General features: G+C 41.3%; 1 protein-coding gene across 2 annotated transcripts; it reads right to left on the bottom strand.

Moving 5' to 3' along the window:
• Positions 1-4,417: 4,417 nt before the first annotated feature.
• PEX2 (peroxisomal biogenesis factor 2) lies at positions 4,418-25,295 on the bottom strand. 2 transcript variants are annotated; one of them, XM_075415977.1, is made up of 2 exons: positions 25,200-25,295; positions 4,418-5,749 (listed from the first exon to the last, which is right to left on the bottom strand). In XM_075415977.1, the coding sequence occupies exon 2, from the start codon at positions 5,728-5,730 to the stop codon at positions 4,816-4,818; it is 915 nt and encodes a 304-aa protein (XP_075272092.1). In that variant the 5' UTR covers positions 5,731-5,749; positions 25,200-25,295; the 3' UTR covers positions 4,418-4,815. The 2 variants fall into 2 exon arrangements, with proteins under 2 accessions (XP_075272092.1, XP_075272093.1); XM_075415978.1 differs by lacking the exon at positions 25,200-25,295 and adding an exon at positions 24,669-24,757.
• Positions 25,296-25,852: the final 557 nt, after the last annotated feature.

The raw sequence follows: 25,852 nt of genomic DNA, 5'->3' as shown, positions 1-25,852 counted from the left end.
GGGGTTGGAAGGGACTTCTGTGGGTCATCTAGTCCAACCCTCCTGCCGAAGCAGGGTCACCTACAGCAGGCTGCACAGGACCTTGTCCAGGCGGGTCTTGAGTATCTCCAGAGAAGGAGACTCCACAACCTCCCTGGGCAGCCTGTTCCAGTGCTCCATCACCCTCAAGAGTGAAGAAGTTCTTCCTCATGTTCAGACGGAACTTCCTATGCTTCAGTTTGTGCCCATTGCCCCTTGTCCTGTCACTGTGCACCGATTCGTATCTTCATCCTTTGTTACAGTAGAGTTCTAACCTGAAAATATACTGCCTATGAGAGCATACATTTTACTAGGATTTCACCTGCATGAAGCTGCAAGAGACAAAACAAACCTCAGGAAATTCATACAGCTTAGGTAAATCAAACAGCAGGACAGAGGGAGGTGGAATGAAAAAGGAAGATAACATTGTTTAAATATTCAGGAAAAAGACACATTTCTAAATAGGAAAGAAATTAACTCCTACATAAGAAGAACATGACACCTTACAGAGTACTATATAGAAAATCCGTCCTATGTTGACACAATACTGCACTGTGACTTCACAAGGAATGAAGAGTCCACAGGAAACAAAAGTTTGCTATGATTATAAACTACAAACACTGTATTTTGTATGTGTACAAATCTTAATCAGGATAGTTAAAAAGAGAGGTAGCAGAAATGCTGATGATCCTTTCTTGGAGTCACTAGACCACCTAAAAGTCAGGGTTGTTAACATATTTCTTTAGGAAGAACTATTAAGCGACGTGGAGGAACAATTCATACAGAATCACTTCAGGACCAGCCAAGTGTCTCCAGGATATTCTCCAACAGACTTGCCAGTTTTGATACTTCTAATAAAGACAGGTGCTAGTTCAAATGGCAATTGTGAATAACAGAAATTTGGCAGGCTGCTAATATACACATTTGATGGCAAATAATATATTGCGGCACAGTATCTGGAAGCAGTTGCTCTGAAGTCTCTGTTGACTCACAGAATAGCAGCAGAATTAATGAAGTTTTGGGCTGCTCAAAGATGCTTACGACCCCACTAACTATATTTAATTGCATCAGATGAAAGCGTTGTGTGTCACTCTAAAGATCAAAACTTAGAAGTTAAGATTTTCAAAAAAACAGGCTGGTGGGTTGTTTTAATCAGACACTGAAGAACGTAATAAACCATTTCATAAAAGTAGATCAAAGATACTGGATCAGTTGTTACCATACTATTTTTGGGACTGACTACTGATGATAGCCAATCAAGAACATAGCCATCATAAAGTGATTTACTCAGTTTAACTGTGTAAGTTTTTGAGAACTTGATTTAAGAACCAAAAAAGGATGCAATGTACCTTTCTGTTAATGAGACACTTCTGGGTAAGACTTCCTGTTAAAAAAATGACTGCAATTTTGAAAAAAAAAAAAAAATCTTATAAAACCAGGTCAGAGAATAAATGAATGAAGTGTTAAAACAAAGGATAATAACAACATTGCAAAGCCAGAGAAAGCAAATAGCGGTATCAAAAAACAGGAAGAGTTACTTATTCTTTTAGTATGAACTTTTTTCTATGCGGTAGTGAGCTATTAGTGAGGTTTGGCACCCACCTTGACCACATCTGTTGGGGTCGATGTAGTTTGAGAGTTAGCATGACTAGGCCGCTTAAGCGAAACACTTAGCATAGCTGGACAGGCCGCTGGAGGGGACAGCTAAGAACAACAACTGAGAAAGTTCTGATAGTGCACATGATGTGGGTTAGCAAAAACAAGATGTGTTCAGGGACGTGCAGGCGGCCTGTTGCTATTAGCGTTAGTGCATAGTTACCAATCATAAGGGAATATGGGGTGCATGAACAGCGCATGATTTATGTCTGTAGCCTATCCGAATAAGTGTGATCGCGTGTGCAGATATGAAAAATGTATATAACCACGCAAGCAGACCAAAAAATCGAATCGGCTGTGCTTTGTATCAATGTGTGAGAGTCATTACTGTCCCTGCATGGATGCTGAAACTCGGCACACATCAAAAAAAAAAAAGAAAAAAAAAAGAGTGGCAAGTCCCAAAGTCAGCATCTTGTGAGTAAACAGTTTCCTCCAGTGTCTCTGACTCAGAAGAATGCAGGTTACCTTTGGTAGCTGCCGCATTCCAATGGACGATGTACTGTTTCCCTCAGCTTTATAGGGAAGAAGTGTGAGATGGTCATACATACGTCACCAAAGATCACAAACATAGTGCTGAGCGAGAAAATGAGTTCAGTCATCTCATGAAGGTCTAGAAGGTGCACTGTATTTGCACAGGACGTGCTTGTATCTCCTTAGGCATGTGTTAACTATGGAGTATCTATCTGTTCACCAGATGCATCACTTAAAGCTTATGGTCTATTGATAAGGGAGCAATTCTGAGTTAGGGAAAGAGTATGTCCTGTTACAGTGGCTGAATATGATCTCCTGAGATGACAATTCATCTTACACCTCTCCTTTCTGCAGTGGAACATCACACTTGAAATTCAAATTTAAAATATTCAAATTCAAAATTACTCTTTAGGCATGACCAGGATGACTTTCCCACTAAATCCATCTACTAAGTAAGCTGGTCATGGCAGCAGCTTTTACAACAATCTTGAGAAAACCCATGAAGGGCTTCTTCAACTACATCAGTAGCAAAAGGAAGGCTAGGGACAATGTGGGGCCGCTGCTGAATGAGGTGGGTGTCCTGGTGACGGAGGATGCGGAGAAGGCAGAGCTACTGAATGCCTTCTTTGCTTCAGTCTTCAGTGCCAAGGCAGGCCCTCAGGAATCCCAGGCCCCAGAGGTAAGAGAAGAAGCCCACAGAGAGGACGACTTTCCCTTGGTCGAGGAGGACTGCGTGAGGGATTGCTTAAGTGATCTAAACGCCCACAAATCCATGGGCCCCGATGGAATGCACCCACGAGTGCTGAGGGAGCTGGCGGATGTCATTGCTGAGCCACTCTCCATCATCTTTGAGAGGTCCTGGAGGACAGGAGAGGTGCCTGAGGACTGGAGACAGGCTAATGTCACTCCAGTCTTCAAAAAAAGGGAAGAAGGAGGATCCAGGGAACTACAGGCCAGTCAGCCTCACCTCCATCCCGGGAAAGGTGATGAAGCCGCTTATCCTGGAAGTCATCATCAAGCAAGTGGAGGAAAAGAAAATTATCAGGAGTGGTCAGCATGGATTCACCAAGGGGAAATCATGCCTGACCAATCTGATAGCTTTCTACGATGGCATGACTGGCTGGGTAGATGAGGGGGGAGCTGTGCATGTTGTCTACCTAGACTTCAGCAAGGCTTTTGACACTGTCTCCCATAATATCCTCCTAGGGAAGCTCAGGAAGTGTGGGCTGGATGAGTGGTCAGTGAGGTGGATTGAGAACTGGCTGAATGCCAGAACTCAAAGAGTTACCAACAGCGGTGCCGAGTCTAGTTGGAGGCCGGTTACTAGTGGTGTGCCCCAGGGGTCAGTACTGGGCCCAGTCTTGTTTAACTTCTTCATCAACGACCTGGATGAAGAGTTAGAATGTACCCTCAGCAAGTTTGCTGATGACACCAAACTGGGAGGTGTGGTAGATACCCCAGAAGGCTGTGCTGCCATTCGGCGTGACCTAGACAGGCTGGACAGTTGGGCAGAGAGGAACCTGATGAGGTTCAACAAGGGTAAATGCAGGGCCCTGCACCTGGGGAGGAATAACCCCATGCACCAGGACAGGCTTGGGGCAGACCTGCTGTAGGGCAGCTCTGTGGAGAGGGACCTGGGTGTCCTGGTGGACGACAAGTTGACCATGAGCTAGCAGTGTGCCCTGGTTGCCAAGAAAGCCAATGGGATCCTGGGGTGCATAAAAGGAGTGTGGCCAGCAGGTTGAGGGAGGTTCTCCTTCCCCTCTACTCTGCCCTAGTGAGGCCTCATCTGGAGTACCCAGACTGGAATGTCCAGTTCTGGGCTCCCCACTTCAAGAAAGATGAGGAGCTGCTGGAGAGAGTCCAGCAGAGGGCTACGAGGATGATTTGGGGACTGGAGCATCTCTCCTATGAGGAGAGGCTGAGGGAGCTGGGCTTGTTCAGCCTGAAGAAGAGAAGGCTGCAAGGGGACCTAACATATGCTTACAAATATCTGAAGGGTGGGTGTCAGGAAGATGGGGCCAAACTCTTTTCAGTGGTGCCCAGCAACAGGACAAGGGGCAACAGGCACAAACTGAAGCATAGCAAGTTCTGTCTGAACATGAGGAAGAACTTCTTCACTCTTGAGGGTGATGGAGCACTGGAACAGGCTGCCCAGGGAGGTGGTGGAGTCTCCTTCTCTGGAGATATTCAAGACCCGCCTGGACAAGGTCCTGTGCAGCCTGCTGTAGGTGACCCTGCTTCAGCAGGAGGGTTGGACTAGATGACCCACAGAAGTCCCTTCTAACCCCTACCATTCTGTGATTCTGTGAAATAGATAAAAGCTTACTGGGCCTCTTTTCTGTCTTTGAGGGGAGTATACAGCATGCAGTTAGGAAGTGGCAGGCTGACAGACTCTAGATCTAAGAAGGAATGGCTTGACAACACAGGGGTACCAAACTGGGATCAAGTAGTCAGAGAGCAGAAGAGCTGGTGAACTCCTTTCTTTCCTTCCTTCAGAGAGGCAAGTTGGCACTGTTACTGAGTAAAAAACTAAGACCGGTCAAGACATATGTTACAAGAAATTAATCTCAAAAACCACCTTTAATCTATTTACAGTAATTTCTGAATTTTTCCACTAATCTCTGCAACATAATATTTCACGTAAAGTATAAAAACAAATCACTCATATCAGGCATGCAATTCTGTCATTTCAATTTTATATTTCAGTGGCTGAAGACTCTGTACCTCTGAGCCACATTCAGGACATGTAAAATACATATCAAATAAACAGTTACTTTTAATACAGTAGTAACAAAAAACATGCGAACAGCCTATGGTGTGAGGCATGGTAGGCCATTCCCCACATAGTGAACATTCCTTGCAGTTTGCTGCTAATGTGTTTTCGCTATTGGAAAGACCTGCAATAGGCAAACACCAAGAAGAAATTTTAAGTTTTAGTTTCTGTACATTAATAAGTGGTAGCAGATAGATCAGAAACTCAGCAAAGCCATGCCATAAGAGCTCCCTGTTCATGTATTCAAATCCTACTTGACGAACGCTTTGTGGCTTGCAAAAAACTGACCTAATTCCTAGAATGCGTTCTGTCAGTGTTGCAAATGTTCCTTTCTGAAGAAAAATCAGAAAATTTAGAAGTCCACAAAGTTGAAGAAATCCAGCTCCAAAGTTAATATAATGCTTAATTTTGCAGGAAGATTGCAGTTGACGATTGCTGAATAAATCATAACATCTTTCTTCCAACCATCTTCCACCAACAGTGAAAATAAGATACCATAATTTCTGGTGTTTGCTCAGAGGCTGGTATTTCTCTGTCTGAGATAAGTTATTCTTGTATTGAATATTCAGAATAGCCTGTCCCACAGTTGCATTCTTGGAATAGACAGTGAATCTCCATAATATAAGCCACAAAAATGCTTTTACTTCTGGTTCAAAATGAGCCAACACCCCCGGTTTAAATCCATGAAAACAGTTGGTAAACTGCGACCACACTAGTTGTTCAAGGGCTTTGTTTAGTTCAAGAGCATCAAGTTGACTTATTCTGAGTACAGGATTCACACTCTTTTCATTTCCAATGCTGAAGGCCATTTCTTCACAAAAAAACTTTCTAGGAATAAACACAAATAGATTTTAGTATAATCGAACATTCCCTATTTTTATTCTTATTAAAGATAACAAAAGTTGTAATATACCAGCAGTAAACAAGGAATAACAAAACAGCTTCCTCAGAATGCTATATTAATAGGCTATTAATATGCTGTAAGGCCTTTCAGGAAGCTTTATATTAACAGTGTAAAATTTCACCTCAGAAGAAGTTATATTGGACTATTTCTCACAAACAGTACCATTTGTATTTGGTTACAGATAAGTGTTTAACACCTTCCAGACATTTAGAAAACTCCACAGATTTAATATTTCACTGTATAAATAAAAAAAAATGCTGGGCATAACTGTAATATTCAATTGAACCTTAAAATAGAAGCTCAGAAACAATAATTGTAAAATTATATGGTGTTTTATGGAGAAATAGAGAAATTGAACATATTAACTAAAATCTAGAAGAGAACAGTGGGGTGGATAGAAAATATTGCCATTTGAATACTTTAGTAGCTGCAACTGAAAGAAAAACCTTAGAAATACTAACAAATTTAAGGATTACAGAGAAAGATACAGATGAGAATTAAGGTGGGAATGATCAAACTTGCTAAATAAAGCCAGTGACTTGCTTAGTTTAGAGAAGAATCATTATACGAGATTAAAGAAATATTCATCTTTCAGACATAAATGATCATACAGCGCATCACCGAAGCCTGCATATGTTTTCTAGAGTCTTTTGACAGGTGTGGGATTGTTCTACTTGTCATATAACAAATTTCCTGGCAAGATGATTAATGTATATTAGCAATTTCAACAAACATATACTCTTCTTGTTCAAGCATTACAGAGAAAAATAAAAATATCTTTTCTTAAAATTGCTTGGTTTAAATGTTATTGTACCTGGAATTCTGTGACTAAAAATAAATGCAATAAATTGCAAGACCAAAATATGGATATATGCCTCAGTAATGCAAAATTGTGGGGTAACTGATTTTTGGTTCTTTTTGTCCACATAAAAAACCCCAAAGTGATTTAGGAGAAGTGGTATATTTCAGGTGGTATGCAACATTTCACTTTCTAAACCAGATTCTTTGCATATCATACAAGCAAGGGTCAACAGCTTTCTGGAGAAAATACCGCAGAAGGTACTTCAAATCATTATTTATAAGAGGAAAACCTGCTATAACACAAGACTGCTTTGAATAAAAGACGCTGTACAGGATCCTACCTAGGAATGGTTGCAAATGATGCTAAGGATACTAAAAAAAAAACACCAAAAAACCTAGCCTCCAAACCAATAACAGTTTGTTGAAACAGAGGGCACCAAAATTTTAACCTCAGTATAAAACATTATTTGTAGCACTCCTACTGTTTTCTATACCTATAATTGGTCATGTCTGTAAGGAAAATATGAAAAGCTATCAGGAAATACAATTTTGTTCTTAATGTATGCTGTACAACAGCAGCTTCCAATTAACTGAGACTGACTACCTGGGTAGGACATACAATAGCTCCACTCAGTTTCTTCAAACTCCTCCTTCCTCATTAACAGGCAAAGAATGGCTGAAGGTAGTACAAGGCCACCTCCTCTGGGCAAGCAGCTATGGGGTTCATTGCATCAGGCCCCACTGGCCTGAGAAGCCAGTATACAAGGGTATAGAAAGGCAGTATACCCAAGCCTGCCTCGTTCACACTTCTGTTTTTTCTGTAGTAAGCACGGAGGCACAGGAAGTGTGGTTGGAAAGCATTATCCAGTAGCATAATTTACCTCCTCCATTTTGTGATCAAAGAATCAACTCAACCCCTACTGGATCTTGCTGTATGACTTTAAAAACTACAACTCCAATGACTATCCACCCTCCTACCCCTCATCTTCTCATCCCACTGCCATTTTAGTAACCACAGCCTTTGACAACCATCTGCTCTGGAAACTGCCAGTCTGGTTTAGTGCCTTTCACTCGTAATCCCTAGAAGTCTAGTGTCGTCTTCACTTCTGGTAACACCTCAGTCCCTCCTACTCATTTCACTCCTCTCTACTCATTTCAGTTACCCTCCTACACAATTCCCAATATGTAAAATTCCCTTCCAAAACCCTAAAGTTGTTCAAAAGGGCCATCTTATTAAACAGCTTCCTTGATCCATCTACTAAGACTACTTTGCAACGTCAGGTCAACTATATTTTCCAGCTTCCGTTATCCCAGGCGCTATGCGAAATTGCTCTTGTAGATTTCTCATAAATAAGGTAGGCTAAATCTGTGCAGATTTTTTTTACCCCAGTATAGCCAGATTATCTAAAGAAACCTCAGTAAGTGAAGAACATGTCATCAGGAACCTCTTGAAGTTCAAGGAAAATGTGTCAAATACACAGGATCATGGTGGATCATGAAATACACAAGAAAACCCACAGATCACTATAGGCTGGGAGCTGACTGACTGCACAGCTGCTTCGCAGAAAAAGGACTTGGGGATTCTGGCAGACAGTACGCTGAACACAAGTTCCCAGTGCATCCTTGCAGCAACAATGCCTACTAGAGTGTATTAGCATGTTTGTAGCTAGCAGACTGAAGGATGTGCTTACTCCCCCCTCTACTTGGCACTGGTAAGTACACAGATGGGCTAGTACATCCAGTTTTGCCTCTTTTCTACCAATAGTACAAAAGAAATGTCAACAAACTGAAGAGTCCAGCCACTAATATTGTCAGGGAGCCCCAACACCTGGTGGATAAGAGCAGCTTGAAGGAACTTGGATTGTTCAGCCCGAAGACAAGGCAGCTAAGAAGTGGTCTAACCATATCCAAACAATCTACCACTACCTAAAGGTTACAGAGATGATTAAGTCAAACCTTTCTGTGAGATGCAGAGAAAGAAACAGAGACAACTGGCTGTAAGCTGCTACACGAGAAATTAGAATTCGACATAAGTAAACTGGAACAGTTTGTCTACAGGGACCGTGAAATCTCCATCCCTGGAGATTCTAAAAACTTGACCAAATGATGTCCTAAGCTACCTGTTGCAGCATTGAATTTATCCCCGATTTTCACAGGAGGATGGACTAGATGTCGTACAGATCTTGCCTGGAACTTGGCGCTTGACCTTCCCAGAAGATTTGTGCATGCCTCTTTGCATAATATAATTGATTTGTGACAATACATATATTTTTCATGACCATGACCCTCTATAGGGCTTTACTTGAAGAAAGTAACTTCAGTGAACCTGTCAGTGTGGGTCTTGGAACCTTGTATACAGAAAATCGGAGACATTTTTGAACCAACATGACCAACTACTGTTTGCTAACCTTCAAAATTTTGCAAAATCTAACAAGTGTCCTTTTTTAAAAAATTTGGATCAACACCATATATACTGTTTATCTGTGACATTTCTACTGTCTCCTCCTGAATTACTAATGACAGATTGATTCAACCTACAGAAAAGGGAAGAGTATCAGACAAAAACATAAGCACTTATCATAAAGACGTACTCCACTAAAACCCTTTAAATTATGCTTACAATAGCCCTATGTAAGCAAAGTTTTCATTTTAATGAACAATTAGGTAAGCATTCTCTATTTAGGCAATAAAACTGGACATTGTTCTGAAGTTCTTCGTCGCTAAGACCACTGGAAGTTCACCATAGGCCATGGCTGTTAACTGGACTCTGCAAGTTACTTAAAGATTATATCCATATAGCTTTGATTATAATGCGTGTAAGCACATTTCAGTGTGCTTATGGTTACGTACAGGCTGAAGTATTCTACTATATGCTATGCTTACTTCAGAATGGATTTAAGGCTTTACTGCACTTACAAGGTAGATACTTCCCATAAACAAACACTAAAAGGGAAAATTTGAAGTCCTAGAGTAGGAATAAATGAGATATTCTGGTTTAAAACTAGATAATAAACACCACCCGTAAGTGTCAATACATTTCACTTGTACTTTTTAATGTTATTTTTGCATTCCATATTCTACTGAGCTACACAGACTATAAAGAGACTGTTGCTTTTCCTCCACGTTTCTGCATGAAATTCCATTTGTCATGTCCTCACTGTTTTAACTCTCTTATTTGGTCTATTTTAAATTGTTTAAATCTTAAGAACTCAGAATTGTAGATCCAATAATGAGAAAGACAAATATCAACGCTCAGTTAAGGATGCCATCAGGCTTAGCTTATACAATCAAAATTAAACACTCAAAAATCAGGTGAAGGTACAGAATAAACTCTATGTGTAATTAACTTGTTACATAAAAGCACTTTAAGACAAAATACTAGAGACTACTACTTGAAATGTTCTCACTTGATTTTACACTATCACAGATATTGCACAGAAAAAAAAACAGAACATTTCTTCCTTAAATAACCTATGTTTTGCCTTTTTTTTTAACTAAACAAATGAACAATCCCACCTGTACAGTACACTGTGCAACAACAACAACAAATTATTATATATCACCGGGAAAGAGGAATTTCTTCTGGTATATGTTAGTGCTGTTGTCGAGCATTGTACAAGTTACGAATGAATATATTTTATTTGAAAACATGTTATTGACAGAAATCTATCAATATTAATGTGAGTATTGTCAACAGCCTGTCAATATTAATGTTATTATGATTAAGAGGATAACATGGATTTTAGCTATAATACCAAGTAACATCTCCTGCATTGCCGCTATCAATATAAGTATTATTATTGACCTGTTCTGGGACTATCAGTATGAGATGTATTACCATCAGGCATATTTGTCAATTCATTCTGCCCACAAAAATTCTACATTTAAATTTACAGGTCTGTAAACTTTGCCTGCAGAAATATACAAATCCAAGTAACCTCTCAGGTGTCATTTTTTCCAGAGGGCTATTCCACTGTGGATGAGTAATCAAGGTGCTTCTACTGCCCCAGTACTACTGCAATTGCACTCCCGGCTTTTCTAGCATAACCATTAGAAGACAGACAGACATCTATTATATGCAGAAGCTTCAAAATAGTTTTAAGTTTGATTTGTCAAAACACTTTCTGGGAAGCCAAATACATTTTATTAAGTCAAAAATTAACTTTGTTGCTTACTGCTCTAACTTCAAATTGCATTTATGATGCAAGAATTAGCACCCCCATCCACTTCACCTGTGTTCACAATTTAACTATTTTAGATAATCTCTTCTGTGCAGCCAAAACATGTAGTCTAAGCACTGTACTCACACAGAGACGGAATGGACCACGAGAGACCACCTAATGCTAACTCAGCTTGAACGCAGGCTCAACAATATCTCAATAGATGTTTAACTACCAAGAAAGCTGATTCCACACTTTCTCTAGGTAGTCTGTTCCAGTATTTTATCACCCTAATAACTACAAAGAATTTTTTTCTCATATTCAGTCTAAAGCATCCTTATCACAAATACAGAAAACAATAATTGAAAAGAATTTCCCATTTGTCTGCATCTTCTCAAGAGGAAAAAGCAGTGAGATGTCTGGGGGGACTAACTACATACAGAAGATTTGCCAGACTACACAACATCCTCTTTCCTACAACATGCCTGCTACTATCCTCCATAAAAAAATACCCAACACTTTTTTTCCACCAGCATAGTTAGTATTTACCTTGAGGTCTACTATATCCTCAAATCTTTTAGTGTCTTTTTTCTGTATGAATAATTATTTCCTGGTTGTATTAACGTATTTGAGTTTTTCCTCTTAAATGCAGTGCTTCATACTTCTTGCATTGCTTTTCATCTTGTTAATTTCAGAGATTCTCTCCAAATTCATCAAGAGTATTTTGGATTCAGATATTATGTTCAAAACAAAGAAGGAAACCCCCAAAACTTTCAACCTCTCTCCAGCTTAGTATCTTCAGGAACTTTTGTAAGTGTGTGCTCTCTATGATTATCCAATTCATTAATGCCTTTTCATCTTGACAGGGTACTATAGATAATTACTCTGTAAAGGCAATTTTTCAACTTGACGCTGATATTGTCAGCATCTAATGGAGACAGTATCGATATTAGATTTAAAAAATCAAGCAGATTAAAATCAAGCTGTATTGTACCTAAAATGTTACTCTTATTTACTAAGTTTGTCATCCTTTCTAAGCAGAGAAACAGATTGAGGTTTCTTATGCATAGGTCATGTCAAACAATACCTGGCTGTTTTACAATCTCTATTCTGCCTATTTTTAGAAACAGATTAATTGCTAAACTATTTACTTCCAAATCTTCATTTGGAATCAAAACTGACAGCTTCAATAATTCTCTTAAAAGAACAGAGACACACAAGAACACACACAAACCCATTTTGCTGGCTATTTTCACCCTCTGGGACATCAAATAAATAAACAAATAAAATCAGCAGTGCCTAATTCCTCACTCATTCTAGGATGAATTTTATTACAATTTGCCACTTGAGCACATCTACACTAAGATTCCTTAGGCTATTCTTTCTGTGCTTTAGTTCCACTCTTATTTCCTGTCTAAGATTAATTTTATGAAGTAGTAGGTCACGATGTATCTCTTTTATAAAGTATGAAGTAAAGAATTAGTCTTCGAAAATCCATTATTTGTTCTCATTTCTTATTTAATAACAGATCTAGGTAATGGACCTCTCCCTTTTGTGCCTCATCTTACTTAGATTTTTGGACCCTTTCATTGATTTTTTTCTTGTGCTTTGTAAATTGAAATTATTTTATTCTTTAGAGTCACTGATTTTCTTCTTACATTCCTATGCTATGCCTTTACATTCATCCCTAATCATGTTGCATTATTTTTGCCTGGACAACTCTTTTGATTTCCAGGCCACTGACGAATTCCCTATATATAAAGTCTCTTTAACATTCATTATTATTGATTTAGTTTATTATTACAAACTATCTCAACACAAAGAAACAACAGGATATACATTAAAGATAACAGATTTTAATCTTTTCAACAGACTAGATTGTGCCAAGTCCCAGCATTCAGATCTATGGCCCAGGCAGGGGAAAGTAGTTTGTGGTGGGCATGCTAGGAATCACACCCTCTCAGGAGAAAATATCACTAACACGCATTTCCTCTTTTCTTCAGGACCTGCAATGCTTTCAGTATTGTGCATTCAGTGTTGCCATACTGGGTGTGTATGAGAGGGAGCGAGCAAGCCATACCCTTGGTCTGCTATCCCTCCTTTTATGTTGACAATGTTAGGATTTCAACAGAAATAGAATTATCTGTCCATTCACTACAAGAATGCTGAGTGTTTGTTTGTCTCTTGGGTTTTTTTTGTGGTTTTTTGTTGTATTTTTAAGGTGAGGTGGAATTTCTCTGAGTTCTTTTTGTGTTTGGGGCTTTTTTTTGTGAAACTGTATTCCATCTATCTGTTCTTTTCAGTTACTCTCAATAGCAAAGGATATTTTAGATGTCATTTTGAAATCAATAGACTTCAAAGATGAGGAATCAAATGATATGTATTCAGTTAATTTTACAATCTTCCTTTATATCAAGTCTTGTAATAAAACACAGAACCTGGGCCCCAGCTGCTCAAATCCTCATGTTTTACCATTAATTCTCATCTCTTTCCTGCTCATCAAGTGCAGAGAGAAATATCCTCAGATCAAAATCTAATTGGGAGCCCCAACTGTGTTGCCTCTTAATCACTGTAAAATTAACTTATCACTGTATCATTACCTCAAATAACCTTACAAAAGATTGATTTTGTATTACTGTCTGGATTTCTATATACCTCAGCTAAATACTTACCATTTCGTAAAGAACATAAACTGATTCTTAAACCATCTGGAATAACTACTAACACTAATTGAAAAAACAGTAATACACTGCAATCACAGAAAATATTATTTATTTCTTATACTCCTGGCAGGCAGGACTGCTTTTCAGAACAGACAAAGTAAATGAGAACACTGAATGACTCACTGTGTAACAAACCGATCCCACAGATGAAATTAAGATTTTCACGAAGGAGTTTGAGTGAGCAACTAGTAACAAATCCCAGAATCCTGAATGCTACAGTTAGATTTAATGTCAGAAGACCAAGTACAAGACAAAGATACCTTCAAATCATGTGCTGCTTGTCCAGCTTTAGCTCAGTAAACTTAAATTTCATAAATGGGATACTAGAGATTAGCCACTGCTGAATGCCTGGAGACAGCAAGAAAACATAAGGATAGCTCACTGATTTATCTTCCATAAACTACCTGCCAGAGTCAAAATATTAGGGCTTCAAGTCACAAAATCAAAACCAGCTCACAAAAGCCAGAATTGATACAACAGTAATGAAGAGCAGGAGGAAAGTGCTGCACTGTTAGAAGCTGTACATCAGTCATTTCTGTCAGTATTTGATGGAAACTGAAAATCGCACATCAGTGTAATACATTCTCTCAATGAGTGCTAGCAACCGAGACTATTATTGGCCACTGTTAAAGATACTCTGAATGCTAAGAGCTCCCACTGACTTCAGAAAAATTTGTGATCAGTCAGCACTCTTAAAAGATAGATTATTAGATGCAAACAACTAGATCCGATAGACTAATTGCTGCATAACTAATATTTAAGATACTACCTTTTAAAACTTGTGATTTTAAATATAAGACTACAAAAGCTCAAAGTACATTTGTATTCCCCGTAGCGTAAAGGTCACAGATAGAATCACCCTACCAACTTTTTGGATATGGCCCTAATTTTCATTTATTAGAATAAATAGGAAGATAAGCATGTAACAAGTTCTATGTTCAATCACTATTCTTCTTTATCCCATATCCCATTCCTTTTCTTCCACCATCTTATTTCCTCTTTTTTTGTCATCCCTCTCCTTGGTATGTCAAATTGCAGACTCATCTCTAAAGGGATGTGTTAATTCCACCTGTAAATACTCATTCTCTGCTGTACTAATTGAAATCTAGCTGTTGTTCCTTTTCATTAAATCGGTGACAAAAGAACCCAAAAGCTCAACAAAACAAAGCAGCATTGTAACTTCAGGCTTTCCAAAAAATAAGGTCCAAAAAATACCTTGAACACTAAGATGAAGAGCCAAAATATATGCCCAATATGCAATATTAACTCTCTTTCTTCAGAACTAGATAATGGGAATTATCTGGAGTCATGCCTTACATTTACTGTTGCTAAATCAAAATGGTGGAGAGTTTGGTTAGAGTAGTTTGACAGAGTTGTGATTGTGATGGTTAACCAGGAAGGAACAGCCCCTTGCAAGGCAGGGGCAACATCTCTGACTAAACCAGCATCAGGAAGTATAAGCACATGGGAAGGAAAGATCCCTTGTGCTACAAATGTATGTCTTTAACTGTTGATGATCACATCAGCAGATGACAGGGAGAACCTTGTATTTGAAGACATTATGGTTATGAAGAGGATATGACGTTCTGGTATAAGGATGGATAACTGAAAGCTATATTGCATTGCCTGCGTAAAAGTGAAAAGGACATAAAGCTTTGTAGATGTGCCTTCCTTTGTGTTAAGCAGGTGAAACGTCACACTGTGGCAGAGGTATGCAGCTCCGTTTCAGAATGGTTCAAAGACAGAACATGACTGCATGAGTTGTGAGCACACTGTGGACAGTTACAGCCATAACTCTTCATTTGCTGGTTACCATTATTTATAGGAAAAGTTGGCCTTATGCCTTGTGCGATACATAATAGCTCCTTTTCCGCTGTTGTAAGAGCACTGTAACCCACATAGCTTTATTTATCAAGCAGTGTCAATCCCAATTTTACGCATCTTTTCTATGCCCCTCCTTAACTTTCTTCCATTTAAAACTACCTAAAGGAGAAGTCAGCTAACAAATTCCCATTTCACAGCTCTATGTTTCTGCTCTGCTCCTACCTGTCTGACCCATATGAATGGATCACCAGATAAGTATGGAGATGCTAGGATGAAGATTGAAAAGATATGCAAAAGGGATTCAGAAGCAATGCCTGTTCTATATACTACTCAGATACAATTTACCACAGATGACAGAACCTTGAAGTTTTGCATTAAACACCTTAGCCTCATCATTTGTGAAACAGTCATTGCCCAGATTTTATTCCAACTTTCTTTCTTTTTACATACATAAGCATACCAACTGCAGTCATGAATATTCAGCTATATGCAAGAGTAACAATGCTGATTCAAGTACTGCACTGCAAGAACATAACATCCTTTAACTTTTTATCAGAAATACTTATTAGATGAGAAAGCTAAAATCTATCCTAAATGCACAGCTAACTCATAATTAACGTCTGTCCACATCTGTACCAAACGGAGGACTGTATGTAAAACAAATGTTGTAACAGACTGTATATATCTATGGTATGTTAAAGCCAAGAAGGCCCTGCCTCAATAAAAAGACAAGCCTACTCACTGTCAGTTTTAAGTTTTGCCCTTGTAATATATGGCCTAATTTATGAATATTTGGATCTAATTATCATCAAGATCTCTCAACTGGTAGAAGGATAAAGAACAGTACTTTATCTGACATATGTGCCTCGTTATTCAGATTTGTGTTCTATAGAAACTTAAGCTGATGTATATCTGACATCTACAGTCACTCCCTCCCATCTTCATTCAACTGTGTATTGCCGTCTTTTCTTACATAATAGTGCCAACGACCCTCTACTGAACTGTTCTTGTATGTTAAACTGACAGAAAAACCTGTTTAAATTTATTTTTCTGCATATTTAGTACCAAAAAAGTCAGCACAGCATTAGGTAAGACGTGCAGTACCAGTAACATGAGCATCAGGGCCAGTAAAAACAGGTAGACATGAAACTGGCTGTCCTTGAATCTCAGCATTGTACTCTTACATCCACCACCAGTCAATAGCAAGATAGAAAACCAAGCCTTTCCTTTGACTAAAAAAACCTGTTCTTATCGTCTTCAAACCTGATATGCTGAACGTGCTAGGATAACACCACAACACTGTAAATAAAAATAATGAAACTTGCTGCTATCTTTCAAAAATTGAAAGAAAAAAAAAAGAATTATTTGTGCAAGTCCACTGTAAGGCTCATGTTGACTTGGAGGTGAGAGGCTACTCTGTTTAAACAAGTAACACCGTGTGATTCCTCCCCGCTCTTACCTTTTTTATGTGATTGTACTTTGAAATGTTTGGCATACACAGTGACTAATAGGGGTGCTGGGAAAATTAAGATATGCTCAGTGTCCCCAAAACTTGACAGTTTTATTACTTGGTAATTATGGTAACTTTAAGCGCATGAGGGAAGACTGATATGCTTTCACCACACTCACTTCAATCCTACAACTTCATTAGCATTTTAGAATCCACTGGCACGGCTGCACACACATATTACAAGTAACAGTTTAGAAGAGGGATAACAATTTCCTTCCTAGGAAGCCTGAGCCGTACACTGTGATAGCTTCTAAAATCCCTCTGCAATCCCAAAGTGAATCCCCCTTCATGATTTAGTTATGCCCCACAGTGTCATGGCCCTACATTAATTCCCTTAGGTTGGAAATTTAACTTTGCTCTCTACATGCTCTAAAAAAATGTATGAATTCAGATGTTGTTCCTGGAAAGTTAACATTTGGAAACCAGACCTTGTGAGGGAGAAATTTACATTAGGGTATTCTAGTGAAAGACTGATTTCAACTGATGAAATTATCATCTTCTAACTGCACATTACATACAAGTACAAATACATCCTTTCATATTTTACATCTTATGAGTTGTTCAGCTTAGCATATACTAAACATATGTATAAGGCTAATATACTTGTAGAGAGTTAAATGTACTTATGATGTTTACAATATTTATATCATGGAGTTGGTTATGACTTAAAGCAAAATATGCCTCTCTTCAAGCTTGCTGGCAAAAGGGTCTTTTCTGCAGTTATTCTGAAGTAGTACAGAGTGGTTTCCCCTTCTGAATTTCCTAAAATATGTGTGTGAAAGTCTACTGGTTGGTTGCAAAATACTGCTTGTGTATTTACCGCAAGCTAGGGGCGGGGGGGCAAGAGAAAACTTCAGTTGGCCATTATCCCCTCCTTTTTTATTTTTTATAAATGTGGTAACAGGGGCAAGTAGAAAGGGATTAGTGTGTTTATCGTAAATTTATGAAGTCCAATCCCTGCCTGCTCAAGCAGGGCCATCTGAAGCTGGTTGTCCAGGATCATGTCCAGATGGCTTTTGAATATCTCCAAGGAGTGACACTCCACAGTCTCTCTGGGCAACCTGTGCCAGTGCTTGGTCACTCTCACACTGAAAAAGTGTTTCCTTATGTTCAGGCAGAGCTTCCTGCATTTCATCGTGCGCCCACTGCCTCTGGTCCTGTCACTGCATGCCACTGAAGGGAGCCTAGCTCCATCCTCTTTGCACCCTCCTTTCAGGTATTTATCCACATTACTAAGATCCTCCCTAAGCTTTCAATTCTCCAGGCTGAACAATCCCAGCTCTCTCAGCCTTTCCTCACAGGAGTCATGCTCTAGTGCCTTAACCGTCTTCGTGGCCCTTCACTGGACTTTCCAGTACATCCACGCCTCTCTTATACTGGGGAGCCCAGAACTGGACACAGTGCTCCAGACACAGCCCCACCACTACTGTGGAGAATGAGAGGATCCTCAACTACCTCCCTCAACCCACTGGCAACACTCCTCTTAAGCAGCCCAGGACACCAGTTGCCACCTTTGCCACAAAGGAACACTGCTGGCTCATTCTGAACTTGGTCACCATGACCCCCTGGGCCTTTTCCACGAAGTTGCTTTCCAGGTGGTTGCCATCCAGCAGATACCAGGGCATGGGGCTGATCCTCCCCAGGTGCAGAACTTCATACTTTTCGTTCTTGAACTTTATGAGGTTCCTGTCAGCCCATTTCTCCTGCCTGTCAAGGTCCCTCTGGATGGCAGCAAGACCCTCTAACCTATCAGCCACTCCTCCCAGTTTTGTGCCATCAGCAAACTTGCTGAGGCTACACTCTGCCCCATCATCCAGATCAGCATGAAGCTGTTAAACGGGCCTGGACTCAGTATTGACTCCTAGGGTCCACCTCCAGTTACTGGCCTCCAACTAGACTTTGCACTATCGATCACCACCCCCTGGGTCCAACTGTTCAACAAGTTTTATACTGACTTCACTGTCTGCTCATCCAGCCCATACCTCCATTGGCTTCTCTATGAGGATGTCACAGGAGACAGTTTTGAAAGCCTTACTGAGCCAGTATCTACTGCTCTCCCCCTGTCTACCAAGCCAGTCATTTCATCGCAGAAAGTTATTAGGTTGGTCAAGCATGACTGCCCCTTGGTGATTCCATGCTGACTATTCCTAATCACCTTCTTGTTTTTAATGTGCCTGGAAATGGTTTCCAGGATTACGTGCTCCATCACCTTCCATCCTTCTCAGGGATCATCATGAGGCTGATCAGCCTGTAGTTCCCTGGGTACTCCTTCTTGCCCTTCTGAAGACAGAAGTGACACCGGCTTTCCTCCAGTCTTCAGGCAATTCTCCCAGTCTCCATGATCAACCAAATATTATCGAGAGCATCCTCACAGTGATATCAGCCAGCTCCCTCAGCACTCATGGCTGCTTCCCATCAGTGCCTAGAGCCTTATACATGTCCAGTTTACTTAAGCATTCTCTGACCTAAACCTCTTCCACCAAGCGTACATCTTCCCTGCACCAGAGATTCCTTGGTCTTTGCTACTAGAAACAGACGCAAATAAGGCCTCCAGTACCTCAACCTTTTCCACATACTGTGTCACCAGAGACCCTGTCCCATTCAGCAGTGAGTCCATATTTTCCCTAGTCATCCTTCTACCACTGACGTATTTACAGAAGCACTTCTTGTTGCCTTTGACATCCCTCACCACATTCAACTCCAGGCAGGCTTCGACTTTCCTAATCACATCTCTGCATGCTCAGACATTGCCTCTCTATTCCTCCAAGCTTACCTGTCCCTGCTTCTGCTTACTTCCTTTTAATGTCCGAGTTTTGTGATGAGCCCCTTATTCACCTATGCAGGGCTAATGGCATTTTTACCCAACTTCCTACTCATTGGGATGGACCACTCTTTGAGCTCTGAGGAGGCAACCCTGGAATATCAGCCAGCTTTCCTGCACTCCTCCAGGGCCTTATCCTGTGGGACTCTTCCAAGCAGATCCCTGAAGAGGCCAGAGTCTGCTCTCCTTAAGTCCAGGGCTGTGATCTTGCTTTCTAAGACTTATGCCAGGCTCTCAGAAAAAGCAGGCACTAATGCCAGTAACAATTTGAATAAAAAACAGATTACGTAAGTTTCTACGAGGGACCATACAGCTTAAAGGAGACATGAGCTAAATGAACAAACATGGTGAACTTCTGTATTTAAAAAGCATTACCTAGAGTGTCTTAAAAAAACCTCTCTGCCAAAAAATCATTAAATATCTAAAGTTTTAGAAGTCAGATATTAAAAATAATGTAGCATATCTTACTCTTCAGTTAGAGTGACATTAATCCAGAACAAGCCTACTGGTAAAATACGAAGAACATTTCTTATTAACAGTGCTATCTTTCAATCCAAAAACTCATTCATGTTTGTTTCTTATTATTATTATCTTATTTTTCTTATTATTAGTAGAGTATACCATGCTTACAAGCTAATTTAATGAAGGTGTATTTACGCCTAAAACTTACCAGTTAGCGTTAGCTGGACACAATTTTTGTTTTAGATCTTGATTCCTGTTCTCATTGAATAAGCATAGAAATTACAAGTGCAACAGTGTTGTAGGGTTTGTTTTGTTTTTAAGAGTAGGCCATATATAACATATAACTAATATAGAAATAAAGCACATGGGGAATAAGGTACTTACAATATAAGCTCAAATTACTGACTGATTTGTCTATCGTTTCATTTACTACTAGTTTTCCTTCAGACACCTGTTTATCTCCTCCATCCTTTCTTTCTGCCTACTCTCCCTGCAGTGACTTTCAAATGTTTAAGCAAATCAGAAAAGGAAAGACATTCCCAATCTCTCTCCTATTTTAAATATGTAATTAAAAGGGTTTTTTTCTGAAAAGCCACGTCCTTCATTACTATATCCAGATATATGTTAACACTGGATTCAGACATCGCTCTGTACCCCTTCATTATTTACAACTTGGAGAGTCATTGATTTCACAATGTATTTTTGGTATTGGTAGTCTACAGCCATAAACACATTCCCTTCCTTCCCAAATAGTCTCTGGGTAGCAGTCTTTAGCCACTTTCAGAACTGACACTTTAAAAGACTATAAAAAGATTAAACATAGAAGATCAAGTGTCTTTCTTGACTTGCACCACAGCATTTGATGTCAAAGCACAAATGGAGGTCCTTGGATTAGTAACAGTGTCAAAACCTATCAGAGTATAGAAATTACCTTTCCAATTCTATTCTATTCTATGAAGTATCTAACAAAATCTTTATGTACTATCAATACCTGTTTTTAATTGAGTTTTATTTAGTCCATCACATGAACATTTGCTTCCTACATGTCCTAAATCACAGTAAGTATCAAAACCTTTCTGTGAGTCACCACCTTCTCTAATAAAAGAAATGATACCTACAGTTTCAGGGTGTGGGAAAAATAAATAACAGGACATACACACACACAGCTTTCAAACAAACAAAACAACTAACCCTCTGCCAAATCTAAACACCCTCCATGGACAAAATAGACATTCTATATATCTAACTTAATCCTTAATAATCCAGTAACATGAACAGGGGGATACCATTCACAGAATCACAGCATGTTACGGGTTGGAAGGAACCTCTGTGGGTCATCTAGTCCGATCCCCTTGACGAAGCAGGGTCACCTACAGCAGGCTGCACAGGACTGTGTCCAGGCGGGTCTTGAATATCTCCAGAGAAGGAGACTCCACAGTCTCCCTGGACAGCCTGTTCCAGAGCTCCTTCACCCTCAGAGGGAAGAAGTTCTTCCTCATGTTCACACAGAACTTCCTATGCTTCAGTTTGTGCCTGTTGCCCCTTGTCCTGTCACAGGGCACCACTGAAAAGAGTCCGGCCCCATCCTCCTGACACCCACCCTTAAGACATTTATAAGCATTCATAAGGTCCCCTCGCAGCCTTCTCTTCTTCAGGCTAAACAAGCCCAGCTCCCTCAGCCTTTCCTCATAGGAGAGATGCTCCAGTCCCCAAATCATCCTCATAGCCCTCCGCTGGACTCTCTCCAGCAGCTCCTCATCTTTCTTGAAGTGGGGAGCCCAGAACTGGACAGAGTACTCCAGATGGGGCCTCACTAGGGCAGTGCAGAGGGGAAGGAGAACCTCCCTCGACCTGCTGGCCACACTCTTCTTAATGCACCCTAGGATCCCATTGGCCTTCTTGGCATCCAGGGCACACTGCTGGCTCATGGTCAACCTGTCGTCCACCAGGACACCCAGGTCCCTCTCCGCAGAGCTGCTCTCCAGCAGGTCCACCCCGAGCCTGTACTGGTGCATGGGGTTGTTCCTCCCTCCACTTGCCCTTGTTGAACTTCATCAGGTTTCTCTGCGCCCAACTTTCCAGCCTGCCCAGGTCATGCTGAATGGCAGCACAGCCTTCCCGTGTATCCACCACTCCTCCCAGTTTGGTGTCATCAGCAAACTTGCTGAGGGTAGACTCTGTCCCTTCATCCAGGTCACTGATCAATAAGTTGAATAAGACTGGGCCAAGTACTGACCCCTGGGGGACAGTCCAGCTACTGGACAGCCATTTAATCAGTAGATCGATTTATTGTGCACCTGGAGGCCCATTACCTGAGAAATTAAACTTTTTAAAAATAAATTCAGGGGAAGATTTTTTATATGCTTGTATTGCTGTACTAAGAGTTCTAAGGGTAGCTATGAGAGACCTAAGCATGTGCCGATTCAGATACATCTAAATTCACCACTGTTACATTTTTCAACATTTCTAACATGAGTAAAAGATACTTTGCCACTCATTCAGAAAGATGTCTCATTTTAATTACGTACTCAATTATATCAACATTAAAAGTTTCACTAAAGCTTTAATGGGGAGTGATTTTCTTCATTTGGCAAAAAAGATGATCTCAACAAATGAAAAACCCCACAAGTTTCAACCAAGGCAGGTCTAGAAATTAAAAGGACTTCCAAATTTGGGCACAACTCTAAGCAAAGAGTTATTTCTGCTGCCTTGTCCCCAGATTAATGTAATTTCAGTATGCTCTGTACTCAATATGTGCACTCAATTCTTACTTTAAAAAAATGTAAATATATATATATATAACTTCGTTTAAAAAAATATAAAAATTGTTACTTATAAAAACATGCAAACACTCCACCTCTTTCACTCTCCCACAATACAACCCAGATTGCTAGGCAAGAAAGAGGATGTAAACATCAGAACGTTGCAAAACCTTCACAGACAATAGCTTTAAATGTATTCCACTTTCCAATTCACCAACTCTACCAATTATTTAGCAATATAGAGAACACAGTAAGCATCATGGTAATCAAAGTGTAAATGCATAAGCTATTAAAATATTAAGATTTAAAAAAAAATAATAATGCTGCTTTCTGAAGAGTATGTTTGCACAGGCAGACACAAACTTCTGAAAATTTTTAGCAAGAGAAGTACTATCTAATTTACCCAAAAGAGAAACTACTTTCAAAACATTACTGCAGCATATAGGATAGCAAAAAAGTGGAAGGATTTTCTTTACAGAAAACTGAAACCAGTTTGAATTCACCCATTCATTCTGTAATCTCTCATGCACAGCACTGTCTTTTCTCCACATACACACAAGCACACATACAAGTGGTGATCTATTCTCTCCGAAGAAAGGGTTTGTGGAGTATATAACTTATTAATTCTAAAAAAGTATTCTTACTAGCAACTAGTGCTAGAGCATTAGCAACCATAGTAGGTGTTGCAACACTGACATTATAATCTATTTCCACAGTAAATTCCAGAAGACCTAAAATGTAAGTGTCCCTCCAATACTTGACATTATGTGCCACAAGGCTATTCCATTTCTTAAACAAAAAAAAAAAAAAAAAGAAAAGAAAGGAAAAAGCCCTTTTAAAGAGCTCATTTATACATCCTATGGTGTTAAGTTATCCCTCTAACTCCAGATCAGTTAACAGAAATGGATGACTTCATGCACTATGAACAAACTTAAATACAAGAATTTAGAGGCTTGAATTGTTACTTCCCTTAATACTTTGCTATTCTAATTCATGCCCCAGCAATTACTATTTTAGCTGTTTTCCTACTAATCACTTCATTAGATAAACTAGTGATGATGGACACGCAGGACACAAAGAACAAACTGCTAATGAGTAGAAACTGAAGCATAAAGAGAAAAAAAAGCTTGTAGAAGAAAGCACTGATAGAATAGATCATAATAAAGAATAAAAATAGCAATAGTTTTGAAGTGAACACTTTATCAGCAACTTGTTGCTGAACTGCATATTAATAATGGCTCCAAATAAGTTAGACATTAATTCACTAACTTCCAGTAAAATTAAACAAATAGCTAAACATTATAGAGCCAGATTTTACTACAAACTATCCATATTTCACCTGTGACCTTGGCAAACGCCTTCCCCCCACCGACAGGTGAAAGATGACACAAGAAATACGCCTGGTGATTGACAGCAATATACACCCCTGTGGTTTTCGGTGTGGACTGTATCGTAAGCAGAATTCACCCCTCTGTCAATTCAGACTAGATCTGTCCATTCAGACCAAGCCTATAAATTATTTTTTCAGCATGGTTTGCTACTTACAGGCTCACAGCATTGGAGTGACAGAAAGCGGAAAGGAGCCGCTCTCACCTTGCACCTACAGCAAACTTCGTCACCTACAGCAGGCGGTCACAGGAACGGCTTCTGGAGGTCCGTAAACGGCTCGCTTCCCCCGGCCGATACCGCAGTAACAATGCAGGCGGGAATGTCCCTCCGCCAGGAGATTACGCCCCTTTCCCCCCCACAGAGCGCATTACCAGGCTCCGTCCATCCTTACCTCACAGCCCGGGCCTAGCTGGAAACCCCGCAGCCTCTCCGAGCACCGGGGCACGCAACAGGAGACAGAACGTCGGGGGCGGGCTCCCAGGAACGGGGGCGCCTGGGGAGGCAGCGTGAGGCGGAACACGAAGTTTCTGCAAGCGGGGCCTTGGAGGAGCGCCCGGGTTTGACCCCGCCGGCCCCGCCCGGAGCCTGCCGGGCGGCGGGAGCTGCCGGGCCGGGCTCTGCCGAGGAGCAGCAGGCACCGCCGCAGCCCCGCTCTCCGGGAAGGCCAACGGCCCGCTCCCCCCCGCCTCGTCCCTGACTGACCCGCCCCGCCGCCGGACTCCGCAGGGGTACGGGCGCTACGGGCCCTGCCTCGAGGTTCTTACTGAAGGCCTGCGCGGACGGAGGCTCCTCGGGCCGCCCCGGGTACTCTGTCCGCCGGCCCCCCCGGCTGCTGCCCCCGGGCACGGCCACCGGCAGGCCCCGCCGGGTCACAGAGCCAGCTCCCGCTGCCTAGACCGGCTGCGGCAGGGACAATACATACCGTAAGTAACCGCCTAGAGTGGCTCTGCAGGAAGTACTCTGAGGGATCGAGATGACGCGCTAGAAGGGCTCCCGGGAGGGTATCCACGCCAGGGTGACCCACGGGTCAGTTTGACTGACAGTTCACAGAGCAAATCAGTGGCTCCGGGTGAGGATGAGGAGCCAATGGGGGAGGCGGGGAGGAGGGGCGGCTCCGGGGCCGCGCGTGGGGGAGGGGGCTGGCGAGCGGCGGCTGCGTGCCGGGCCCTGTGAGCGGCGGACGCGGAGCTGCGGTTTCGCCATCTTCAGCAGCGGCCTCTGCCCGCTTGTGTGGCGGCGGAGGGGCCCCCGGGTCGGGGTGGGGTGGTCACGGAGGGTGGTGTGGGGGCGGCGAGGCCGAGCGAACGCGAGTCGAGGGCAGCGTGGGGTGCAGCCGCGGCCCGCGGGGGGCGAGGGGCCTGTGGAGCGTTTGCTGACAGGATTCACAGGGCTGTGGGAGGAGAAACTGAGCAGAGCAGGGAGGGAATGTGGCCGCAGCCTGTCAGGGCTGTGGGAGGGTGTTTCTCCAGCAGCTTTGCACCGGCGCTGCTTGGTGCGTGGTTGGTCGGTTGGTTGCTGGCATTAGTGGCAGCAGGTCCTCCCTCACGGGTCCCAGCGGGTTTAGGTGACTCGGAA

This window comes from Opisthocomus hoazin, chromosome 3 (genome assembly GCF_030867145.1).
Source record: "Opisthocomus hoazin isolate bOpiHoa1 chromosome 3, bOpiHoa1.hap1, whole genome shotgun sequence".
Taxonomy (NCBI): Eukaryota; Metazoa; Chordata; class Aves; order Opisthocomiformes; family Opisthocomidae; genus Opisthocomus; species Opisthocomus hoazin.
The sequence above is the reverse complement of the archived record's forward strand: the minus strand, read 5'-3'. Positions and strand labels throughout refer to the sequence as shown.